The sequence below is a fragment of the Catharus ustulatus genome, chromosome 14, assembly GCF_009819885.2.
Source record: "Catharus ustulatus isolate bCatUst1 chromosome 14, bCatUst1.pri.v2, whole genome shotgun sequence".
Classification (NCBI taxonomy): Eukaryota; Metazoa; Chordata; class Aves; order Passeriformes; family Turdidae; genus Catharus; species Catharus ustulatus.
Window position 1 is genome coordinate 8,588,233 of NC_046234.1, and position 22,975 is coordinate 8,611,207.

A 22,975-nucleotide genomic window follows, 5' to 3' on the forward strand; every position below is an offset into this window, starting at 1 on the left:
CATGGCCACTTGATGGCAGTGTTCCTTATCCCATAGACATTTTTAAAAATCCTAATTTTTCCCCTTTTATTATATCTAAGCATATCTTCTGTTATTTTATTTTAAACCTCCAAAACACATGCAGATCTTTCTTTCTATCCATATACATACCCAGTTAAAATGGGCTGTTTAATATTTGTGCTCATCAACTCAGCATCTTCTCTATATGAATTAAGAAAATGGATTTACTCCTGAAGTCCAAAGAGGTATTTCCCAGCTTAAAACTTTTTGTAAACAGAGGTTGTTTCAATAAGTTTAGGGAATAAATACTTTTGGGAACTTCTGACTAATAACGTAAATTGTTTGCCCATTTCTTCTGTGTACAGATATTCTTAGGAGAAATACGTTCAAGAAAAACCTGTTCATGAAACACAGTTTGTTATTAGCCTTTCTGGACATGTTCCATTATGAGCATAGTTAGCTTTATGCATCACAAGAGACCCACTGAAGCTGCTGAAATTGAACATATGTACAAACTTAACCACAACTGTAAGATATTTTAAGATTGGATCCTGGAAATTGCTTAACTACTGTAACTCTTGTGAAATTTAATCCTGGTGTTCTCTCTGATACTTCTTGCTGAGTTTTCCAAATGCTGAGGGTGAAAATGCTAGTTTTGTGTCATTCTTGGGCTTTGGAAGGGAAAAGCATGCTCTGAGCATTCCCTGGAGCTGCTGCTGTTAAAAATGAGGCTTGAAATAATTTATCATTGTAGAATAGAATACAGAGTAGTACTGGCAGGTCTTTGCTGCCTGTAACATGGGGTCACTTACAGTTGGTACTGAAATATATGCCAGGGTTCAAATGGATGGAAGTCTTGGGGAATAAAGCAGGTTCTGTACTGCACATACTGCCAGGTCTGATTGATAGAAGCTTTTCTTCCTGGTTGTCACAATCTACTCAAGTGGGAGTCATGATAGTTGATTTGACCTCAGAATGCAAAAGACACAAAGCATGGGACTAAAGTTTTTACTTAACAGCAGTGCACTTTTATTGAGTGCCAACAACTCAGTTTTTGCGATGGAGGGGAGAGATATAAAGAAAACAAAGTAAAGAGAGAGAAAGAAAGAGGGGGATGAGGAATAGCTACCAACAGATGGGATGATGTCCTCGTGGTCTTCAGCCAACAGACGCGTCTTCTGCCCATGGGGAGATCTCAAAAGTCTCTTCAGAAAGTTTTCTTTTTATAGTCCTTTTCCGAAGCGAGTGGCCTGTGGCCAAAAGATGGGGAGATCTATGGACTGCTGTGTGCAGAGACCATTGCTCTGAGAAGCAGGTGTAGAAACACGGCGCTCCCACTATGGCCTGTTCAGAAGCAGTGTACCATGGCAGGCACACCTGCAGCCAGTCCTTGGCAAGCATCCACCCTGGCCAGACCAGGACTCCTGCCCAAAGCAATGTGGGGTCCCTGGGGTCTTAGTCTCTGATCTTAGACAGTCATGAGTCAGATCAGGGAAACTTCAGACCGACCCTTACGCTGGTGCTAAGTAGTCTCAGCAGAAACAATCAGTTCCCTTTGTCTTGCTGTTGTACTGTTTGTATAAATAAATGGGTTTGTGTTCCCTTTACTTAGGGATGTGCTGTTCTATTCCAAACAGATTACAGAGATTTAATGTTGAGATTTTTCCTCAGGGCTTTGGAGGTGTTGGAGAAAAAGGAGAAAAAGGTGTGCCTGGCTTACCTGGTGGAAGGGTAGGTATCTTCACAAACTCTTTAAATACCTGTTTTCAAACATGTGAAGTGGGCCTTTCATCAACAGACACATTCCCTACAGTGATGTGCTCCTATGCAACAGGAAGATGAAGACATTCTGTTCTGGGTGTGCAGAATAAATTGTCTGATAGAAAGTCTTGAACACACTAAGGTTTATTTGTGATTACAAAGTAACACCTAAATTCCTAGTTAGTTGAGGCCACTATGACTTCCTTAACTTGACCTGCCAATTAGAAAAACAATGGTTAAATAAGATAAACCTGCTTTTATCAGTTATTTTGTTAAATTCTTTATCTTGTTATTGTTAATAATTGTGAGATAAGAAAAGCAGTGGTAGCCTCTCCTTTTGAAAATTTTAATTTTTAATTATTTGATGCTGAGATACTTGAAGCCTGGCCAAGCTGAGATGGAGCCTATAAAAGTTAATGTCTTTGGTATTCTAGGGTCTTTTGGGACTGGATGGATCTGAAGGAATTCCAGGAAGAAAGGTGAAATTTATTTTTTACTGTACTTAAGAGTTACAGAAGCCCTTAAGATCTACTGACTTCCTTATATTGTGGGTTCCAGTTCTCTGACGGATAAATATACCTGCCTTATCGAAATAGTTAAGCTAATTAGAATGTCCACAAAAAACAGTAGATCCTGCATCTCTCCCAGTGTTACTTTAATAGTTTTGGTGCCAATAACTTTTTAGAAGGGGAAAACAGTGGGGGCAGAATGTGTGGGACAAGGAAAAGAATGTTTTAGACTCTTCATTTTGCAAGCAGTTCTGTGAGAACTCCTAGGTGTTCTCCTGATTGGCACACCTTCATCCTGCTCACGAGTTCTCACCATCTTCACAGCCACAAGGTGGCCTGAAGGAGCTCTGGTATTTTGTGAGTGCTGAGAAATTGATGCCACCAGTTTTCTCTTTAATTCTTCTTCAAATGTGTGGTAGGACAAAGAATTCTGTTGTGGTGAGGGTGGCTGCAACAAAACTCTTGGGTGAGGGTTTAATTGGCAAAAATAAAGGAACGAGAACAACGGAGTTGGCCGAAAACTAAAGAACTTTAATGGAAAATAAAACAGGGACAGTGCCCAGAAACCAAACACTGTATGGGGACAAACTCTGAGGACCAGAAAGAAGAGAGGAGTGACAATATATACACTCAGGGGGAGAACTTTCTGGAACTATAACCATATAGGGGGAACGAGTAACCAATAGGGGAACAGAAGTTGGACCACTTAACATGACAACACCAAGGACTGTGGGAAGGACACTTAGATCCCCCCTCAGTTAAACAAATGTTTCCCAGGACTTGAACCTAAAGCCTGGCTCTTTCTTGGTGAAATCTGGCTGACTCTGTGTTCCAGCCGGCTGACTTCCACAGAATTTTGTTTGTCATTTGAGTCCACACTCTGCAGATGTTTTAGCTGAAAGATAATGCCACTCACTGTCTCACTGTGTATCATCATTCCCTGGGATTTTGTAGGGCCAGCCAGGTGTTCCAGGCTATCCAGGACTGGATGGAGTTGAAGGCATGAAGGTAACTTCTCACTGAAATGTTGGGGTTTTTTTAAGGTATTTGCATGAATCAATAACTATCATTGCTCCAATCAAACATCCTGTTTGCCCCTATATCACTGTCATTTTCAGTATGCTTCAGTTCCTTGTTCACTTTATTGTTAAGCATAAAAATGAGTGGTTGCTGAGCCATGAACACTGGAGTATTTTAATAATTTTTCAGTGTTAATCATTGAACTTCATGACTTAGAACTGTAGGTGTAGCCTTTCTGGTCTCTTTTATCCTTACAGCAATGCCATATTTATTGAACCATTGAGGCAAGATTGGGTGGAAGTAAGTCACTGTTAAGATAGTTGCCAAGGCTGTGTGAAGCCTGGGATCACAGATCTGCAAGTATGGACAAGTGTGAGAACGTGTTCAATTTCTTGTACTAGATATAGATGATGGATAGCAGACATTTTCAGGGTGTCTTATAATTTGGGCAGTCAGACTGCTGGAAACTGAGTGGAAAATGATTGGATAGCAGTTTGCTGTGAAACCACAGATCTACCACCAAGACTGCAGACTTGTAAAATGCAAATACTGAAGGGATTTTTTGTGCAGAGTACATGGAAGAGGTAGTATTAGATGTTTCTGTACAGAGAAGTATTACTGGAAGAAGCAACAAAGTGTGCACTGCCTTGGCTCACTGCATGGTGTTTATATGATAAATATGATGGCAGTTTGGATGACAGTCAAATTTTGTGCTTGGGTTTTCAAAGAGGATCTGATACTTTTTTGGGAGTGTCAGTGAGAGGAGGGAAGGACACTGCAGTTTGTCACAACTTGCTTGTTCTGCTTGGATGATTTTATGAAGGAATCCATTTTTCTGTAAGCTTCTATTATTGAAATTCAGTACTCCAAGGCAACAGATATGCAGTGATGAAAGCTTTCAAAAATGAGATATGTCAGCACACTGACCAATATCAGGTAGATAATATCTGTTCACTTCGTGGTAGAAGCTGCTTTGACCTAACTGGTCTCCAGTGCACATTGTATATACATGTCTGTGCTGCTTTGAAGCAGCCATCAGTTTCATCAGACAGGAGCAATATAAGTCAGAACAGCAGATGGTTATGAATAGAAGAACAAAGGGAATTCTTCAGCAAAACAAATGATGGTTACTCAGTAAATGGCCACATACCATTATGCACTCTGCTTCCTGACAAGCAGCCTCCTCTCCATCACCCATCTGAATGTGGCACTAATCTGTTTTCTTTACAGGGTGAATTAGGTGACATTGGTCCCCCAGGTCCACCTATCATTATTGACAGGGAAGGTGTAGTCATTTCAGGTACACATTTCCATTTTGTTTTGGAACTCATCTAAAGCAATTTCCAACTTTCTTTCTTACTGTATTTTACCACTTTCCCACACTGTATATTGTTATTTTTTCTTTATTTCTGTATTGTTTGGCTTCACATATATTTAGTTCTTTGTTTGTAACTTCAGAATTTAAAGAAAACCATTCATCCCCACATTGCAGAATGATGTTTTTCAATGCAGAATGAAATGACTTGCCTGGGAGAGACTGTGTGTGAGCAAGTGCTGTGTCTGCCCTGTATATACACTTCAATCTGTCTTCAGTGTACCAAGGAAAAATGGCTTCCTGGTGCTGCATGGTAAAGGGTGCTCTAAATGTCATTCTGCTGTTATTTGTTGTCCAATGTGGTGAGAATATTGTTGAGAAAAATTAGCTTAGTTAATGCCACAGTTGACTGAGGCCTGCATGGGAACAGTCTCTGAAGCCATAAAGGTGAGGGGACAAATTGCATGGTCTCCTTTTTCCTTCACATGTAGTCAAGTTTGAAACAACCTCTGTAACAGCTCAGGAGGAATTTTTCCCAATACTATTAACTCACAGCTTGGCAACCTTTGCTCTCTGTGAGATCAGTGGCCACTACAGTAATTGACTGAACAGTATTTCAGCAGAAATTCTGATGACATTTTCTTCCTTGTTTTCCTCTTTCTCTAATAGGTGCCCCAGGTGACCCTGGAGACCTGGGAATACCTGGTCCTCCAGGAGAGGAAGGGATCATTGGTTTACCTGGCCTTCCAGGGGCTCCAGGGTTTCCAGGCCTGGAGAGAGGTAAAGCAAACACTCCCAGTGCTCTTGGTGAACTGTTTGCTGTGGGTTTTGTGGAGAAGGTTCTGGGCAATGGCCTGGAGATGGTGAAAGCATTGGAGCAAGCCTCTCCCTGCTCCTTCAGCTGGCTGATTTGCAGGCTGCTGTATGAGAAATAAGAGGCAGGGATGACACATAGGGAAGCCAGTTGTGTTGACTTGGATGGGAGCAGAATTAGTGCAATTATTACAGCCCAGGTAAATCTTCATGTGTGAATGTTTGGTGTGGCAGTGTGCACAGGAGGCTGTGGTTTGATTTCCATTTTGAACGTGTTAATTGGAAGAACTTTTCCTACCCTTTAAATTATAGTGAATGTTTTTGAAATTTTTAATGACTTTTTATATTTATAATAAAGAACAAACAGATTGGCTTGATAAACCTATGTGGGAGTGCAACCTATTTGTCCCATCCAAGATCTCATTTAAAAGTTTTTGTTTTACTTGAATGTCATCTAGGAAATTCTGACCTACAATAATCCAGAGACTAGGAACAACCAAGAAAATCAGAAAATAACCCCTCCTCAGTTAATTGTCTGATTGATCATAGGGACTGTGAAGTTTTTTGGATGACCAAAGGAGGGTGTAAATCAGAGCCAATTGGTCCCTCCAATTAGTACTTTTTCCTTGGTGTAAAATTATGAATTGTTCTGTTCTAACATGATTGCAGTTCAGGTTACAATGGTGATTATCTTAACACTAAAAATACTTCAGAGTGTTTGCTGCTGGAAAGCTGCTCATTGTTCCATTGTTGTCTAGATGGAATGGGCCCTGGAGGGTCTCCAGGTATTCCAGGAGTCAAGGGTGAAGTGGGAGACCCAGGAAGAGCAACAATTGGAACACCAGGCCCTCCCGGCAGAGCTGGTTTACCAGGTCTGCCAGGAGCACCAGGGTTGGCTGGTTTACCACGTATGTAGAATTTTTACATCTATTTTTGTATTGGATTCAGAGTGAAATAGGATTAAAAATCATATATATATTTAGTTGTTTTCCAGCAAAGATTATTAACCTGTAAATTGTCAATGCTTGAATTACACCTCATTGTGATTGTAGCTCACAAACTTATATATATATCAATAGACACTCGTATAAAGTAAGACAAACCTAATTATTAAGCATGGTAGCATGAGAGACTAAAACATGAAGTTGTGTAGACACAATTTATCTCGTAAAGGATTTTGAAAGCCTAGGCTAGTCTCCTGTTTGCTTAGGTAAAGAACAGACCATGACCTTATGAACACCTGAGGTAAATGTCTGTCTTGTGGGCAGGTAGTTTGGGTATCAGGAGTCAGATAGGATGCCTGAAGAGACAGTTTCCACACCTAAGGAAATGGGATTTTGTTTTTACATGTTCATTTGTATGGGTGTCCTGATTAAATTAATTGTGCATTTTTTTGTTTTCCTCAGAAACTGAGGATTACAGCTTGATCGGGGTTGAGTTTACGAAACTGTGTTTTACCATTCTGCTATAAGCTGGTGTTTTTTTTTTGAGAGCCAGCCCTTCAGAACAGAGGACACTTCTGTGACGGAGCCAGTGAGCATGGTCTGATAAAATGGTTTTTTGTGGAGAAGAAATAAATATTCTCTTATTAATAACTGTCAGTTCACTAGTGAAATCTGTCTCACTTTTCTGCAGTCAGTAAAGCTCCTGTGGCTGTGTTTAGCTGATGGCTGTGGTTTGTTTCCATGGAGCATCAGACGGTGCTGGTCAGCACTACATCTGACTGTTGTCACAGAGAGGAAGGGTTTTCAGACAGTGTAGTGTTAGATTATCTTTGATTGCTTTCTGCTGCTGCTTCCATCAGCTTATGTTTCATTCTATTCAGCATATAAAGAGATGTAGATGACAGTCCTGCAGTCATGAAGTGAGGGACAGGGAAAGTCTCCTTAATCCTTTTGCCCTTTAGTATCTTTCCTGAGCTGCAACCACTGAATGAGAGTCATTTGCCCTTCTTTACACTACCTCTCCACAATTTGGGGAGTTGTTTGGTCAACTGGTAAATCTGTGAAAAAGTGCAGTGGCAGAGTAGAGGAATGAATCACATCCACACTGTGAGAACTTTTGCTTTTCTGTGTGAGGAGCTAGAAGAAAATGTGACAGAGAACTGTAGCCCGTGAGTGGTACCAACCAAAATCCACCTCCTTGTGTTATGTCCACAGTTGCAGTTTTGTCTGGTGCCAGTTGCATCACTAATTTTTTAAGTCAGTAATGAGCTGGAGATCAGCCTTCTCATGGCTTTTTTTGCCTTCTTTCTGCATATAGGCCCTTCATTCCCTCCAGTGATAATCCTGAGAGGAAGGACTGGGGCCCTGGGGGAGCCTGGGCATAGAGGGCTTCCAGGAGCTTTGGGTCCAAAGGGCTACAAAGGTAATTGACTCTTGTTTTGAGAGAGCTTTTCAGCAGACATTGGGCTGAAAGATGTTTACATGTGGTTAATATCCTAAGGGATGTGTTGTAAGTGCTATTGTGAGGGGTTGAAAGAGCCTTTGCAATTTAGAGAGAATTGTGCCCAGCACTGTCAGTAAAATCTTAATTATTATTCTTCTTACTCTGCTCAGGCAAATAAGCTGATATATCATATCATATCATATCATATCATATCATATCATATCATATCATATCATATCATATCATATCATATCCAGAAAGTTAGCTATGTAAGTTATACTTTAAAGCCATGAGACTTAGAAATAAAACCTTATTCGTTGCTTTTTACAATACAGGCTGTAAATGACAGAAAAATTTTATTTTATTCTCCTCTGTGCTAAAAATGGTGAGAATTTGGATCCTAGTGTGTGACAAAACCAGCAGCAAAAGCTAGATGACACAGATATCACTGCTTGGTGATTGTTTGGGTTCATGGCCAGTAATTCAGCGGGTCATTGTAACCTACTGTGCGGGGGAGTATGGATTTGTTTGCTTTGATAACTAGCTCTTTAAAAATGCACAAGGCCTCCCAAAAACTCCCCTAAACCCATCTGTTTAGCAAAATTTAAACCTTTGTTAAGAGGTCTAGAACTGCTGAGATTCATGCTGCACATGGTTATTTGGTGATGGGCATTGCATGGAAATTAAACGGGAGAAAACCTGAGCTCCACTTGCTTGGCACTCACATCACCTGAGCAGAGGCATAAAATCAAATCATATGAGAATGGCTTTGTCTTAGTTGAATTAAATACTGCTTTTGGAGCTCTTGCAACTGGAAAGGGTCTTTATGCAAATGAAACTCAGTTTGGAGTGTTGACTGTTTTCCAGGAGAGGCAGGTGATTGTGCTTGTGATGGAGGAGTTACAAGAGCTGGTCTAAAAGGTATCTCAGGTCCACCAGGTCCGTCAGGAAGCCCTGGTGTGCCTGGTGCCAAGGGTGTTTGTGGAGACCCAGGCTCTGTGGGAGCACCAGGACTGCGAGGCCGCCCGGTAAGGCAGGAAGAGTTTGTGTTGGTTGTTGTGAATTACAGAAGTGGCCATGTGCAGTTGCTGGTCTTGAATGTAATAAAAGCAGGACACTTTTTTATTTTCATAATTGCTTCTATTTGTTGGGATTTTTAAAAAAGTGGCCTAGCAACTGATCTGTGTAAATAAACTAAGTAGAGATACTATCATACTGTAAAAATAGGAGAACAAATGGTTCCTGAATTCTGAGAACTGCACATTCATCAGTCAAGAGAAAAGCAGTAAGAGTTATTCATCCAGGACTTTTGGAAGTAGACACACTCTTCCTAAGTGAGGGCTGGCTGGGGAAGCAGTTGTACATGTGCGTGGAGAGAAGATCTGAAAAATCAGACAGGGAGATCTTTCCACATCATTGCTCATAGCTATAAAAACTGCACACCACAGATGGAGTCTGCTTCCTAACTGCTGTATGCTAAATACATTAGAGTTGAGCTCTTTATCCAACAGCAACCATAACAAAGAGGATTTTCCAAAGTGCTGAGCATTGATCATTGCAAGTATTTACTTCTGAAAATTCTAGTCCATTAACATACTGGTCTTTTGTCTTCAGAGTGTTTTTTTCAGTGTCAGTGAGTGCAGCACACCAAGCAGTAGGGAAGATGGAAGATTCATTACCTGGGTCTCATTATGTCATGAGTGATGTAATGTTCCCAGATGCCATACAAGATTGTTATCACTATTACCAAGGTTTGGCTGTAGTGACAGAAAAAGATGAAAACAAACAAACCTCTTCCCCCACCCACCCCTTCCCCCCAAGTTAATGTGTACAACAGGAAACCCTCTGGAGATTCTTTCTAATCTGGTCATTGTGTCCTGTCCTCGTATGACATTTTGAAGAAGCAAACCTTTTCTCTGCATGTTCTTTATCTGTTGGTCTGTAGGCTTCAGCTGGTCAGCAAGGACTTCCAGGTCCTAAGGGAGAAAAAGGGGATCCATCCTATGCTACAGTCAAAGGTGCTCGTGGGGATCGCGGTGCAACAGCACCCAGAGGACCTTCAGGCATCCCAGGAGCTCCAGGCAGGGATGGACTGCCAGGCTTGCCAGGCCCACCAGGCCCTCCAGTGAGTAGAGATTAACTTAGCAGCACTACTTCTGGAATAAGGAGCAGAGAAAATGGCCAGCCCTGGCAAACTAGTCCTGATTAGCCCTGTGGTAAATCTTCAAATGCATGAAAAGCTTACAGTCCCTGAGCACAAATTTGTCTTGGTCAGGTTTAATAATTGGCATTCCTAACAGCTCTATCAAAAGATAAACTTCAGTAGACCCTAACCCTGTTCTATGTTGAGTCCTAAAATACAAAGGACATTGTAGGCATCATTATGTGTGAAATATTGAAATTAAAAGATCACACCAGAATCTTATCAGTTAAAAAGGAAGTAAATGTCTTTCAGGATCTGTAAGATTTGCATTTTGGCAAATACTACATAAAATATAATTTGTAATAGTTACCAGGTTTTTCTGCATTTTAAAATAAAGATGGATAATTTACAGTGGTTTCTATATATCTTTTCAGGCTCACCTGAACCTTGCACAGAATCAACCAAACTCTTATACACTTTTTAAAATTATAGTGGTGGGTATTCTTTCTGCATCCCTTTGATTTTCAGCTGTAATTGTCTTTGTTGTGCACAGGGTGATGGTGGCCTGGGTTTCCCAGGCGAAAAAGGTCTGCCAGGATTACCTGGCTCCAAGGGCCAGCGTGGAGAAATGGGCTCTCCTGGCGTTGGATACCCAGGTCCTAGTGGAGTCCGTGGACCACCAGGTGACACTGGAATGGATGGGTTTCCAGGACAAGCAGGTCTTCCAGGCCCTCCAGGTAGGCATTGCTGGGTCTGCTCTTACGTTAAAAAGGGTGAAGCTGCAAGTCCAATGGTACTCAATTTGCTGCTGTGCCTGTGGCCAGGCCAGAAGATTGAATTGGCTAAAGACTGCTCTTCAAATCAGTTGAAACTCGTTTGTGGGCTCAGCAGGCCTCACATAGCAGTCACAGCTTTCTCAAGTTGTCATGTTCATGAGGAAACAGATAATAAGCAATAAATACTCAAGCAGTGCTGAAATACTGAGTATTAGATGGACCTACTCCCTGACTATTGTTGGAGAGCCATTTTACACCAAAGGTAGTTAGGAAGAGTGATAAAATGAGGTTTTTGAAAACACCTAATTTATTGTCCAAATAAAAATAGTAATTCACTGATATCTGAGGTGTCTGCTTCAGTTTTCAGAGCTATTACTATTATTGAAATAAGAGTTCCAGATTTTTTTTAGAAGAAATGGTAATGCATTGTGTGAATGAACAGATGTTGATGATTAAGAGGTTGTCAAGACTGTCAGGTAGGAATTTCAGTTACGACTTTTGCAACCAGCTCTGGGCTGTGTTTGCTTCCTGAGGTACTACAGTTTGGCTCAGTTGGTGTGTCATTATATGCACCTAAAGCATACCATAATGACAAGTGATAAACTAAGTAAATATGGGTTTGATAATACTTCAAATATGATGTTTCATGCTTATTCTTATATTGAGTTACATGGAAATTCATATAAAAATGTTTATGGGAAATGTTTTTGTTACAAAATGGCTGCAGAAAGCTGGTCCCAGTGTCTTGATTACATGTCAGCCATTTAAATATAACTTAAGGTAAACAGTATTTTTTCTTTGTCACTGCTGATTTTCAGTGTATTTTGCATGCTGTGTATACCTGGCTTCTAGGTTTGTAATTCTGTCTGTGTCAATAATGCAGAGCCAGTATTTGCAGGCATAGATTTTTGGACTGATAAAGTGGTGCTCTGAATTCAAAACCCTTGGTGTTAGACCACCACAGTGAGAAGAGCTGGCAGAGGAATCTCAAACCCAGAGGGAGGTGAGAGCAAGGCCAGGGCAGCACTGGGAGGCTGCCAGATGTGCTGGATGGCAATAGTACCTCACACCAGTGTCGTGCTGCCGTGTTGTTATGGGGCAAGGAGACAGCCAGCATTAATGTCCCCAGGGACAGTCTGCATAAGCTTTCTTCCTAATTCAAGTCACATGCCAAACGCTAAAAAGCTTTATTAATCCCTAGTTGTGAATGCTTACATATTGGTTCACTAAATTTTGTCTTACAGAATCCACTAAATTAAAATTGCATTGTGAGATAAGTAAAAGTGAAATTCTCTGTGCATGATGTGAACTCCATTTATTTTCCGGGGCACATCAGAAGGCAGCTTATTATGAATGCTACATTAAGCTTTGGGAACAATGAACAGTCCTTTGTGTAGGAGAGTATTTATATCTAGAATATGTGGGAAGGGGAGTAAATCATTATCCAGCTCAGTTTGCACCTCCATAGTGACATGTAAGAAAACTTGTGAGTGTATTTTTCCTCCATAATAGGAAATAATTGCATACATTAAAAGATCCTTTGATGTAGTAAATTTAACCTAATATTAAATGTGTGTGGGTAGAAGAAATAATCATTCCTTATACTGTCCAGATTAAAAGGCCTTGTCATGAAAATGAGGAAAGACCTTTAAAAAGTCTGTGGCTTTGTACTAGTTTGAAAGCAAACCAGTGGGAGATCCCAAGTCAGAACTACAATTTAATGAGAAAATTAAGATGAAGGCAGTAATACAGTATCACTGTATTATTCTGACAGAGTCAGAATACAACTTGACACCATGCTGGTCAGGGGGGTGGTAGCAGTCCTATTAAATGGTGTCTGCAGACCTCCTGGTGTGATAGATGTGGTTCTGTTGAAGCAGTGATCCTGTAGAAGGGTCTGGTCTTCCTCTGAAGGTCCAGTGGTGGTTATGTAGCTCCTCTCAGGGAATCTAGTAGATAAGGCTACGGTGGTGTTTCAAACCTCAGTTTATATCCAGGCAGGAACGCTTCGTTCCTCCCCCTGGGCAGAGCATCTCACAACAGGAAAAGGTAATTTTGAGAGTCATGCAGGCTTGATGGCCCTTTAACAGAAGATATCCCTGTGAGGGAGTTATCAGGGATGAGTCCTGGGACAGATGAAGAGCACTGCCCCACCTGTTTTTAACAGAAGGTGATGTTATACATGCTTTAGATTACATCTCACCTTGTAACCTAAGACAGACTTACTGAAGTTACCAGGTCAAAGGCACCACTGAGGAATTTTTGAATTTGTGCTTTAAAACAGGGTGAAACAGTCTGGCTTTGGAAGTCTATGTTTTTACCTGGCATTATGCTAAAAATGCTAGAATTGCCCACATTTCACTTTAATGCCTGACATTATGGTTTCCTAATTGTTTCATTTCCTTGATACTTAGATATTATTGTGCAAACTGTGAGAAGGTAAAGTAGGTGGGGAAGGTAAAGTTTTGATTATATAATTTTTACAGTAAACCCTACTTACATAATTACAAGGACACAGTTTCTTTACATTTTGGTTATTCTTACATGAAATATCCATTGTTCAAGTATTCTACTACTGGCTAATAATGCAAAATACAGAATATGCTCTTGTACAGAGACATTTTTGGAAAACTCACATAAGATGGTTCTTACGATTGTATGATATGAATGGAACACTATTAATTAAAATTTCCCCTTCTATGCCAGGTGCCTGGTTTTTGAAAAATGTCTTTCTTTATTGTACTGTATGTCTAAAAGAAGGGCCTTAATGCTTTATTTTACAAAGCATTCAGCATCAGGCTCACATAGGATTGCAGAAAACCAGAAACAGAATATTTCTTTTGTGTTGGAGATGGTTCAGGCAAATGTGACATGCTGGCAACTCTGATAATGACCCATAAATTTCATTCTGCTCAAGAGAGATTACTAGTACAAACAGAGCCTTTTTTAAGAGGTGGGAGTCAGTCAAAGAGCTCTGCAATTGCTGAGTCTTGTTTGCTGCTAATAAACTTTTAAGCCATGTGGTTATTTCTTAGTCTGGGAGACTGTAGAAGAAACAGTTTGAGAGTAAGGCTGAAAGAAAAAAAAACCCCTTGCTATTCCACCCTCCATGCATGCAGATCTGTGCCCTAACCTCTTGGGGGAAGTTTGTTTTAAACACCTGTCAGTATTCTCTCTCTACAGATATATTTCACCTTGCAAGTGCATATTTATTTTAGAATTTCATACTACAGCATACTGGTTTTACACAGTTTAGAAAGTTGCTCAGGTATTAACAGTTAAGAATACCTGTCAGCTCCCACTGACTTTGAAAGCTCTGAGCCTGGACCTTTTGGGAGTGACACAGCCCCTGCCTTAGGGAGGACAAGTTGCTGGGTGAAATCCTGGGTCTCATGCTACAAGAAGTCCAGCAAGAGATACTGACTTCTGTGTGTCATGCAGCAAGTCAATAAGTAGGGTAAGGTCAGACAATTACCAAACTCTGGATGCCTTTTATTTAACTTCATGTATTTGAGATGTCAGCAGTGCTTGATGTGCATGAAGCCACTCCTGATGTGTCCTGTAAAAAGCATCAGGGTACTCAGTGTTCCTCTTCTGTCTCTGAAAGGGGCTATGTGCAACCTCAGCGTTTCTTTGTTGTAGGTATCACCTTGCCCTGCATAGTTCCTGGAGCATACGGGCCCCCAGGGACTCCCGGCCTTCCAGGACTGCCAGGTAGGGCACAAGATGATGTAATGCACTGGCTGCCTGCCAAGCAACACTTATTTGTCAAACACAATAATACCTCCTAATTAATCCTCCTCCAAGTGATAGTTATTCCAGAGGGTTAACTGGCAGAACAATGCCTTTTTTTCCCCAAAGTGACTAGGCCTAAATCCCATGGGGGATCGTATTGACTGCACCATTTTTTAGCCTTCATGTAGCCTTGAACACAAACACTCTGCTTCTGTGTTTATGTAGCTCATGAACAGTCACAGCTTTGAGACTTTATTTAACTTAAATTGTGTATCCAGCACCAGCTTTGCAAAAAAGATTTGATCCTATTTTCTTGTGCTGTGTTTTTGTCTTCTGCTATTAGTTTGTTGATATTATTAATTAATATGTTTTTACCCTTAGGTCCCAAAGGCAGCAAAGGCTTTTCTGGCATTCCAGGCCAACCTGGGTTACATGGGTCTAAAGGACAGCCAGGGTCTCCAGGAATAATGGGCTTGCTAGGAGAACCTGGTAAGAGGGAAGTTGCTGGTGGTTTTTTACTGTCTGATCAATGTGTACAGTAATTTATCAAGAGTTATCTGGCCTTCTTGGCCACTTCTGCCTTATATATTGGTAATGCTTCATTGAGTGCTCCATTGTGCTCCTTGCAAATGCAATCGAGGGACTGCAGCTTGGGAGAAAGCAAAGGAAATATTCAAGATGTTTATCACCTGCTTGTAACACTGTATTACTACTGGGAGAAAAGAAGACAGTCAACAGTTTGTTTCTCCAGAGACCATTGTCACATGCTTTATTCCAGTTTAGATTAGCTACAACTTTAGTGTAACACTTAAGCCCTGTGGTACTCAAAGCACACTGTACACAGTGTTAGACTCATTTTAGCCATGGGAATTTCTCATGGCTGTGTAAAGAAAGAGCAAAAAGCAAAGATGATGAAGGTTAGGGGTTTTGTTCTTTTACTTAACCTGTAATCTAGTGAAACCAAGCTAGAAATGCTTTATACAGCTGCAGCTCCTACACACTTCTACAGTATTTTTTCTTGAAAAAAATCCCCAAAAACCCTAAATCTTTCAACAGTTTCATCACTTTCTATCACCAATTATTGTTTCTAATTTAGTACTGAAATACTTCGCAACTTTTCAAGCAACTTTGTCTTTCATGGAAATTTTTAAAATGTATATTTTATTTGTGGTGCTATTGGAAGCAGTGTTCTGTACTTCTATTGAGTGACTTTTATGGGTCTTCTCTTCAAGGCTTCCCTGGACCTCGAGGAGAGCAAGGCTCACAAGGACTTCCAGGGCTGGATGGAACAGATGGTTTGCCTGGGAAAATGGGTGCTTCAGGCTTAGCTGGAATAAAAGGTGCTCTTGGAGATGTATTTGGTGCTGAGAGTGGAACCCTGGGAGAGCGTGGCCGACCTGGACTTCCAGGTGATAAAGGGCTTACAGGTGATATTGGATTTCCAGGGCCAAAAGGTAAGCACTGATACTGCTTGTAAATGGGAATATCAAACTTTTTCTTTCAAAGACCCTGCCTCTTTCCAATTACATTGGGATAATGCAACTCCTGAGCTGCTCATGGGTAGTGGTTTGCTGGTTTTCTGTTAGAATCTAATGCAACTCAAAGGCTTTTATTAAAACTCACTTTTTAATTAAAAGTGTGAATTTCATTTTATTTGTTCTGTAACCACCCATCTCTCTGTTTCCAGGGCTGGATGGAAGACCAGGCCTCCTGGGTGTTAAAGGTGAACAGGGTCACCCAGGATATTCGGGTGTCCCTGGACTGCGGGGACCTCCTGGCCCTGGAGGTCCTTTTGGCATTAAGGGAAAACCAGGACCCTTGGGGTCAGCTGGCCTTGCAGGAGCCCCAGGTATGTCATGTTTTCAAATGAAGACAAGTAGCTGAGCTGAGCTCTGTGGTGTTGAAGTTTGGTATTTGCTCAGAGTGGGCTCCTACTGCTGGTTGGGGATAACAGTGCAGAGTTTGAGCCTGTTGACTCTGACTGCTGGGCAATTCCAGCCAGGAAATGTTACCTCAATACTGTAGAAAGTACAGCAGAAAGATAGAAGAAAACATCTTTAATGTCATAATGTTTTTAACATCTTTGCTCTTACATGTTGGCTGTATCATTGACTAATCTTCATTTCCCATTTTCATGACAATTAATTTCTACTGTGTGAGGTTGCTTGAAATGTGATTCAGATTGAAAAATTGTTGGCTTTCTCAGGACAAGCACTTGTCTGTCTTTGTCTTTGCTGGGGCAGAAGAGAACTTTATTTTTCTTCACTTCAGAGGAAAAGAAACCCCGCCACTTGAGTATAATGGTATCTGTCAAGCTGCACTGACTAAGTGTTTCATAACAGTATATGAAAGACTTGAGAGCCAATAAAAGAGGGACCTGGGAATTGGTAGATAATGATCTGGGACATATAAGGGCCATTCTGACATGTAGAATGTCAGTACTGAAGCACAGTGGCAACAAATGAATGAAAGCAGTAACATCACTTGACATGAAAATTACAGAGTTTTTAATTTTAAAAAATTTTAATATTAGCATTCCTTCTGCCTCTCTATTGTTTTACATTTTTGGTCTGTATGCTATATTTGACTTCTCTTCAACTGTTTTTAAAAACCTCCCATTGCTAAGATGATAAGCTCCAAATTACTAAGTTTTTTTGCAGCTCTTTTCTTCCTGAATCATTAATTTCTTTTTTAGCTTTGTTCTTTCTGTTTACATATTTTGTCTGTTTTTTCCTTCACCATGTTTCTATTCCATTTATCATCAACTCTCCATTTCTGATGGTTATGGGTCCTTCACATAGGCTGTCCAGGTGAGAAAATGCAGTGTAGCATAAAAGCTCATGGACTAACAACCCAGCTTTTAATGCTACACGAATTGCATTGACCATAGATGATACCCCTTATCATTGCTAATCGAAGCAGAAGGCAAAGAACCATTGTAATGAGAATGCTCAGACAGTAACAAAGTCTTAAGCAGATAAGGAAATCATTAATATGCAGAGATTTTTAAGTGTGTGTTTTCTTTGTCTTCTTAAATAAGGCGACTCTTTCATCTGCTTTAAAAAAATGCTGGGGTGTAGCATAGAGCCCTGAGAATAACAGAGCTTGAATATTGGCTGCTATTGCTGCAAATGTAATTTTTCAGAAGCCATCTGAGTTTTCCTTCTCTTTATTCCTTTGGATCTGAGCATTCTGTTTTCAATGGTTTGAGCCTTTTTAAAAAATTGTAAACCGTTACAAAGCTTCAGCTAGGAACAATTAGAGGTAAAATAGTGCATATGGTATTGGTTTTGTGACAGCACAATCAGCTTTCTGTAGTGAGCAATTGTCTCTTGAGAAGTACAGTTCAACTACAAAGGTGAAAAAAGAACTTGTTAAAATAAGCCTGTCCAGGTGATTGATTTCTGGTACACCCAGACGATGGGGTAGGGAGCAGAGGCTGGCATTAATGATGCTCCCCATTCTGTCTTGGCTGCCTTGATGATGAAGGTAAGACTGCATTACAGGTCTGGTGGTCAAAAACGGATGCATCATAAGGGGTTTCATTCTTGCCAGTTGTGTAGTGATGTAGGCAGTAACCCTCCATGTAGGTATTTTATTATTAGATGACTAATGCTTTTGCAGTTCTAAACTTTATGCCTTCTAGTAGGCTGCATGTGCCATAAGGTCCATTTGTCATTAAAAACAATGCTGTGTTTAAAGAGCTTGGGAAGCTGCCACAAATTGTCCTAGTTCTGTGCAATATCCTCTACTGAGTTATTTCTTGTATTGATTCAGGACCTCCTGGAGTCAAAGGCGTGGCTGGGGATGTAGGACCACAGGGCCCTGCTGGTATGAAAGGCTTCCCAGGTCTTGATGGTGTTCCAGGATCTCCTGGGGAAAGAGGATTCTTAGGGCCACCTGGGCCTTTTGGTCAAGATGGACATCCAGGTTTCTCTGGGCCAAAAGGTAAGTGTTTCTGTCTTGAGATTGCTGTGCCAACAAAAAAAATAACCTTGCTAGTGCTGATTTTAGGCCCAACTTGCTGGAAGGGAATGAATCCCCTGCTAGTGTTGGGATGCATTTGTTTTGCTGCTGAGTTACAAATTATGGATTTAATTTTCAAATAATGTTCATAAGGCAATGTATCTTAAGAGTCTTAGGTCCTTGTGGACAAAGGATTGTGTAAATCAGAATAGAAAGACAAGAAAATTGAGGAAACAAATGGTGAATGAAATTTGTAGAAAGAAGGGAGAGAATCAAGCACAAATCAAATGGGAAGTCAAAATTTACAAACTGTGTGATCCTTAAGCACCAATACAGTCGTTACCTAGAGAATAACACAAAGCAATAGAGCTGTGGAACTGCATGTTGTTCTCTTGGAACTTGATTGTGCTTGATCTCCACTGGAAGCAGGACCAGGCTGTCAGAGGTGAGCTGAGAAGTGCTGGTTGAAAATATTCTAAATGGAGACCTGTGACAGAAGTGACAGTGCTGTGCCTGTGCCATGTGCTTGTTGGATTTGGGTGATTGGCCAGACCCAGGCAGCCTCTGCCTGCCCCAGAGTGGGTGTGCAGTGTACCAGGAGAGACTGATACTCACTTTTTATTTCTCCACATTTCTATGCAGGCGAGAAAGGGTCTTCTGGCCTGCTGGGTTTCCCTGGCATGCCAGGACTGCCTGGTGTCCCTGGAGTGAATGGGATTAAAGGAACTCCTGGCACAGCTGGAGGAAAAGGAAGTCCAGGAGTTGTGGGACTTCAAGGTCAAAAAGGTGAGAAACAGCGGAATGGCTTTTTCTGGCTGTGCAGGCAGTTCTGAGATGGCTGTGTCTGGTATCATTCTTCTAAATATTGCAATCTTCTATTTTTCAATACTTTGGCCTGTTTGCCAAAGATCACTAATGAATTTGCATCAGGAGACATGGAAGTTCTGTTTTTCTCTGCTGGATTATTTTGCAAGAAGATTTCCCGACTTTTTATTTCTTCAGGTGACAGAGGTGATATAGGTCCACCAGGTCTTCCTGTTCTTTGGACTTCAGAACAGGCATTGCAAATCAAAGGAGACAAAGGAGATCCTGGATTAGCTGGACTCGGAGGGTTCCCAGGACCTAGAGGTATTTGCAGTTTATTGCCAGTATCAGTTATTCAGTATCTGGGCTTGTTTTCAGTGGAGCATGGTCTGTCCTTTTGACAGTGCCTACAGTGTTACTGTTTTCTGTTCTGCCATTCCCATTCTACTAAAACTTGCATATGGCAAATGTGAATTTTGAGAAAAGAGTTTTCCTTTGAAGCTTTGTTCTGTTGATCTAATGTCATCCCTTCTTCCTCTTTAGGGTAACAGGTCAGCTGACCCAAATGAGCTGGATGTCTGTATTATTGAATAAATTCCACTCTTCTGTATTACCCAGGTGATAAAGGAATGCCAGGAAGCCGTGGACAGCCTGGTCTCCCTGGTCCAGTTGGGTCACCAAGCAAAGAGAGAGGTGTTCATGGTGACCCAGGCTTTCCTGGTCCACCTGGACAACCTGGCCTGCCAGGACAGAAGGGTGCACATGGTATCATGGGCTTTCCAGGAATGCCAGGAGAGAGGGTAAATACCTTCTTAAGTATCATCTTCTTCTCTGGGTGCTCCAGAACACAGCAGCAGAAGCTGGCAGGATTTTTTCCTTACAAAATTTCCAATTGCTTTTGGTTGGCTCATACTATTAAACAACATTTTGTATAGTGTTTCTTCCTACACCTTTGTGTTCTGTTATTCCACATGACCCAAGCTTGGAAGAGCAAGGATAAAAAGCAAAGATTAATTTTGATTGGATTGGTTTCTTTCAGGGTTCAGATGGCACCACAGGAACACTTGGATTTCCAGGACCTATTGGCCTTCCTGGTCCAAAGGGTAAAAAATCTTTCACAGTGTATATGGTCTTTCATTACACACAGTCCCAATATTAATGACGCAAAGGAATAAGTCATGTTCTGGAAGTGTCCATTGCTCTCCAGTGACTGACTCCAACTACATATCCCCTTGTAAGAGGCTGCATTCAGACAAGACCCATACCAAGCATAAATACTTTATGGTCCTCTGAAAGTGTGGCCACAGCACTGTGTGAAGCCTGTTGGACAGTGCAAGAAGCAGCCTTTTCTCTCATCTCCTCAAAGTGCAGCATGTTGTGGAATTACCTGTAAACGTGTCTTATGCATTTGCATGAGTGGATCTGCATCTATTGATGGTTGTAAGCATTTTCAGACTCAGGTGCATAATTTGTTCTTGTCTTTGTTTGCACCATGAATTTGAAATACAGCAAGATTTATTTTCTTGAACAAGCCCTGGAAACTGATGTCTACAATCAATGACAGAATGGCCTTTCCTTCCTTTTCCAGGTGAACAGGGAGAGTCTGTTGGTGTTCCTGGCACTGCTGGACCAAAAGGAGAGAGAGGAGACCCCGGGTTTCCGGGTAAAGTACGCCTTGATTGCTCACTTCAAGTATACAAAATTCTGGAGACTAAACAGGTTGGCATTGCCAAATTTGGGTATTTTTGTAATCCTGAAAGTGAAATTTGAGGAGTCTGCAATCCAGATGGAGTACAAATCTGGATGATAATGAACAAATCTGAGACCATCCCGCTGCTAATGCTGGGTTCACTTCACTTCTTGAGGAGGCACCTGGGAACTTGTACTGGCATTTGGCTCCCTGGAAGTCCAGCCCAGGGCCCAGGCGATGGCTGAGCAAACACAAGTGCTGCAACCTCAGCATACCATGCTTCTCACCCTCTTCATGCCTTCCTCCAGTTTGACTTGTACATTTATATCCTTTTAGGAGAGAGAGGGAGAGAAGGACTCAAGGGTGAACCAGGCTACCCAGGAAACACTGGGGTGAATGGACTCAAAGGCAGCCCAGGAGATCTTGGCCAAGAAGGACCAGCAGGTACTGGACTGAACACCTAAGTTCTACAGCTCATGTTGTGACTGTGACAACCTCACCTCGATGCTTCCTTAGCCTTGTTTGGCCTGTCTCAGATGAGGCTTAAATAAGAAGTTTCTTTGACAGTAGTGTAAGGTGTCACCTTGTCCTGCTGGTCAAATATGGTGAATCCTGCAACACTGAAACCCAGAGGAATCCCATTAACAAATAGGGAAGATCTCAGTTAGATACAGGCACTAGCAGCTTCTTCACAGGCCTTTCATTGCAACATTTTTGTCTGTTCCCTCTCTAGAGCCAAACCTACCCAGAATAATGGCTATAAGTGTCTTTGGGTTGTGGAGTAATTAGCAGATAGATTCCCGAATAGTTATCATTGGAGAACAGTGAAAGTTGTTATTGAATTGTTTCATTTAAAAAATAATTAGTTTAGTTATTTGGTGCATGAACTGTTCATGTGTTACTTAGTGGATGATGAAGAATGTCACTGCTATGATTAAAAATACCCCTGTCAAATAAATAGTTTGATAAATGTGATGCTAATGGTGGCCATGAGGAGAGATTTGGATCAGATTTTGTTTTATTTAAATAGTAGTTTGTTCACTGTAAGATGGAACTGCTTCTGTTTCAGCCTGGACATGATGTGTAGTACAGGAATATTTTTCTGCTTGCCCTTAGGAATCCCTGGAAATGCTGGGCTGAGAGGAGCCCCTGGCCCACCAGGACCCCCAGGACAGCCAGGATCTGTTGGATTCCCTGGAGCTCCTGGAACAGCAGGACCTAAAGGTATATGTGCAATCTGCACATGGAAGGAGAAGTTGGGTCAGAAAAGCAGCGTTTTGGCCAAGTGTCTCTGGCAGGCAGTGTATGATGGGCCAGCTGTACATGGGAAAGAACTCCTCTTGGCAACGCTGTGCAGCTGTTAGGAATGAGCAGAGGAATGGCAGGAAAGGGAGCTCTCCCTTGGTTTGAGTCACTAATGAGTGTTCATGGAAGGTAAAACTGGAGAGAGCAATGAGAAGAGTTTCTGGGAAGGGCAGTTGTGTGAAGGAAGACTTTACAGTTTTACGTGCTGTGGTCCCTATGTGTCAACTTTCTCTTATGTGTTATATTCTCTATGAGCCATCTTACACATTTCCACCTAACTAGATTGTTTGCCTATTTGGTCACATTTATGTTCCCAATTTCTCCTCAGGCTTTCATGGATTCCCAGGTTTAAATGGTCTGAATGGCTTGCAAGGCACAAAAGGGTCTCCTGGAACACCAGGTAAAGGAAATGTGTAGTGGAAGTGTCATAGCTAAGGAAATACATAACCGCTCCCCATGAGAGCATTGTTTCCCACAAAATCCCCATATTTCACCCAGTTCTGGCTTTAATTATGACCTGAAGAAAATACTCAGGATACTGAATGTGCAAGAGCTAATTCTTCTTCAATGCCAGTAAGAACAGGATGCAGCCTGTGGAATTGATGGTTCTGGTGGCCTGTTCTGGTGATGGTTCTCCTTGAATTCCTGAAGGACTGTGTCACTTCTGGAATACTAATGGAATGAAATAATAAAACTCTTTCTAATGGATGTTTGATTTGAGCAGGGCAGCACCGAATGCTTGCTTTGAAT

The 22,975-nt window shown here is 41.4% G+C and overlaps 1 protein-coding gene across 2 annotated transcripts in view; it reads left to right on the forward strand.

The window, feature by feature from the left end:
• COL4A6 (collagen type IV alpha 6 chain) overlaps positions 1–22,975 on the forward strand; it is a 111,889-nt gene that overhangs the window by 81,799 nt on the left and 7,115 nt on the right. For both annotated transcript variants that reach the window (XM_033072115.1, XM_033072116.1), the window contains 23 exons: positions 1,672–1,731; positions 2,196–2,240; positions 3,225–3,278; positions 4,521–4,590; positions 5,275–5,385; positions 6,177–6,326; positions 7,681–7,785; positions 8,674–8,834; positions 9,752–9,931; positions 10,503–10,686; positions 14,368–14,439; positions 14,842–14,949; positions 15,693–15,914; positions 16,148–16,309; positions 18,238–18,408; positions 19,069–19,212; positions 19,429–19,554; positions 19,849–20,030; positions 20,270–20,333; positions 20,819–20,893; positions 21,257–21,364; positions 22,037–22,144; positions 22,554–22,625. In XM_033072115.1, the coding sequence (XP_032928006.1) occupies positions 1,672–1,731; positions 2,196–2,240; positions 3,225–3,278; positions 4,521–4,590; positions 5,275–5,385; positions 6,177–6,326; positions 7,681–7,785; positions 8,674–8,834; positions 9,752–9,931; positions 10,503–10,686; positions 14,368–14,439; positions 14,842–14,949; positions 15,693–15,914; positions 16,148–16,309; positions 18,238–18,408; positions 19,069–19,212; positions 19,429–19,554; positions 19,849–20,030; positions 20,270–20,333; positions 20,819–20,893; positions 21,257–21,364; positions 22,037–22,144; positions 22,554–22,625 (2,734 nt within the window). The remainder of the gene's footprint in view (positions 1–1,671; positions 1,732–2,195; positions 2,241–3,224; positions 3,279–4,520; positions 4,591–5,274; positions 5,386–6,176; positions 6,327–7,680; positions 7,786–8,673; positions 8,835–9,751; positions 9,932–10,502; positions 10,687–14,367; positions 14,440–14,841; positions 14,950–15,692; positions 15,915–16,147; positions 16,310–18,237; positions 18,409–19,068; positions 19,213–19,428; positions 19,555–19,848; positions 20,031–20,269; positions 20,334–20,818; positions 20,894–21,256; positions 21,365–22,036; positions 22,145–22,553; positions 22,626–22,975) is intronic.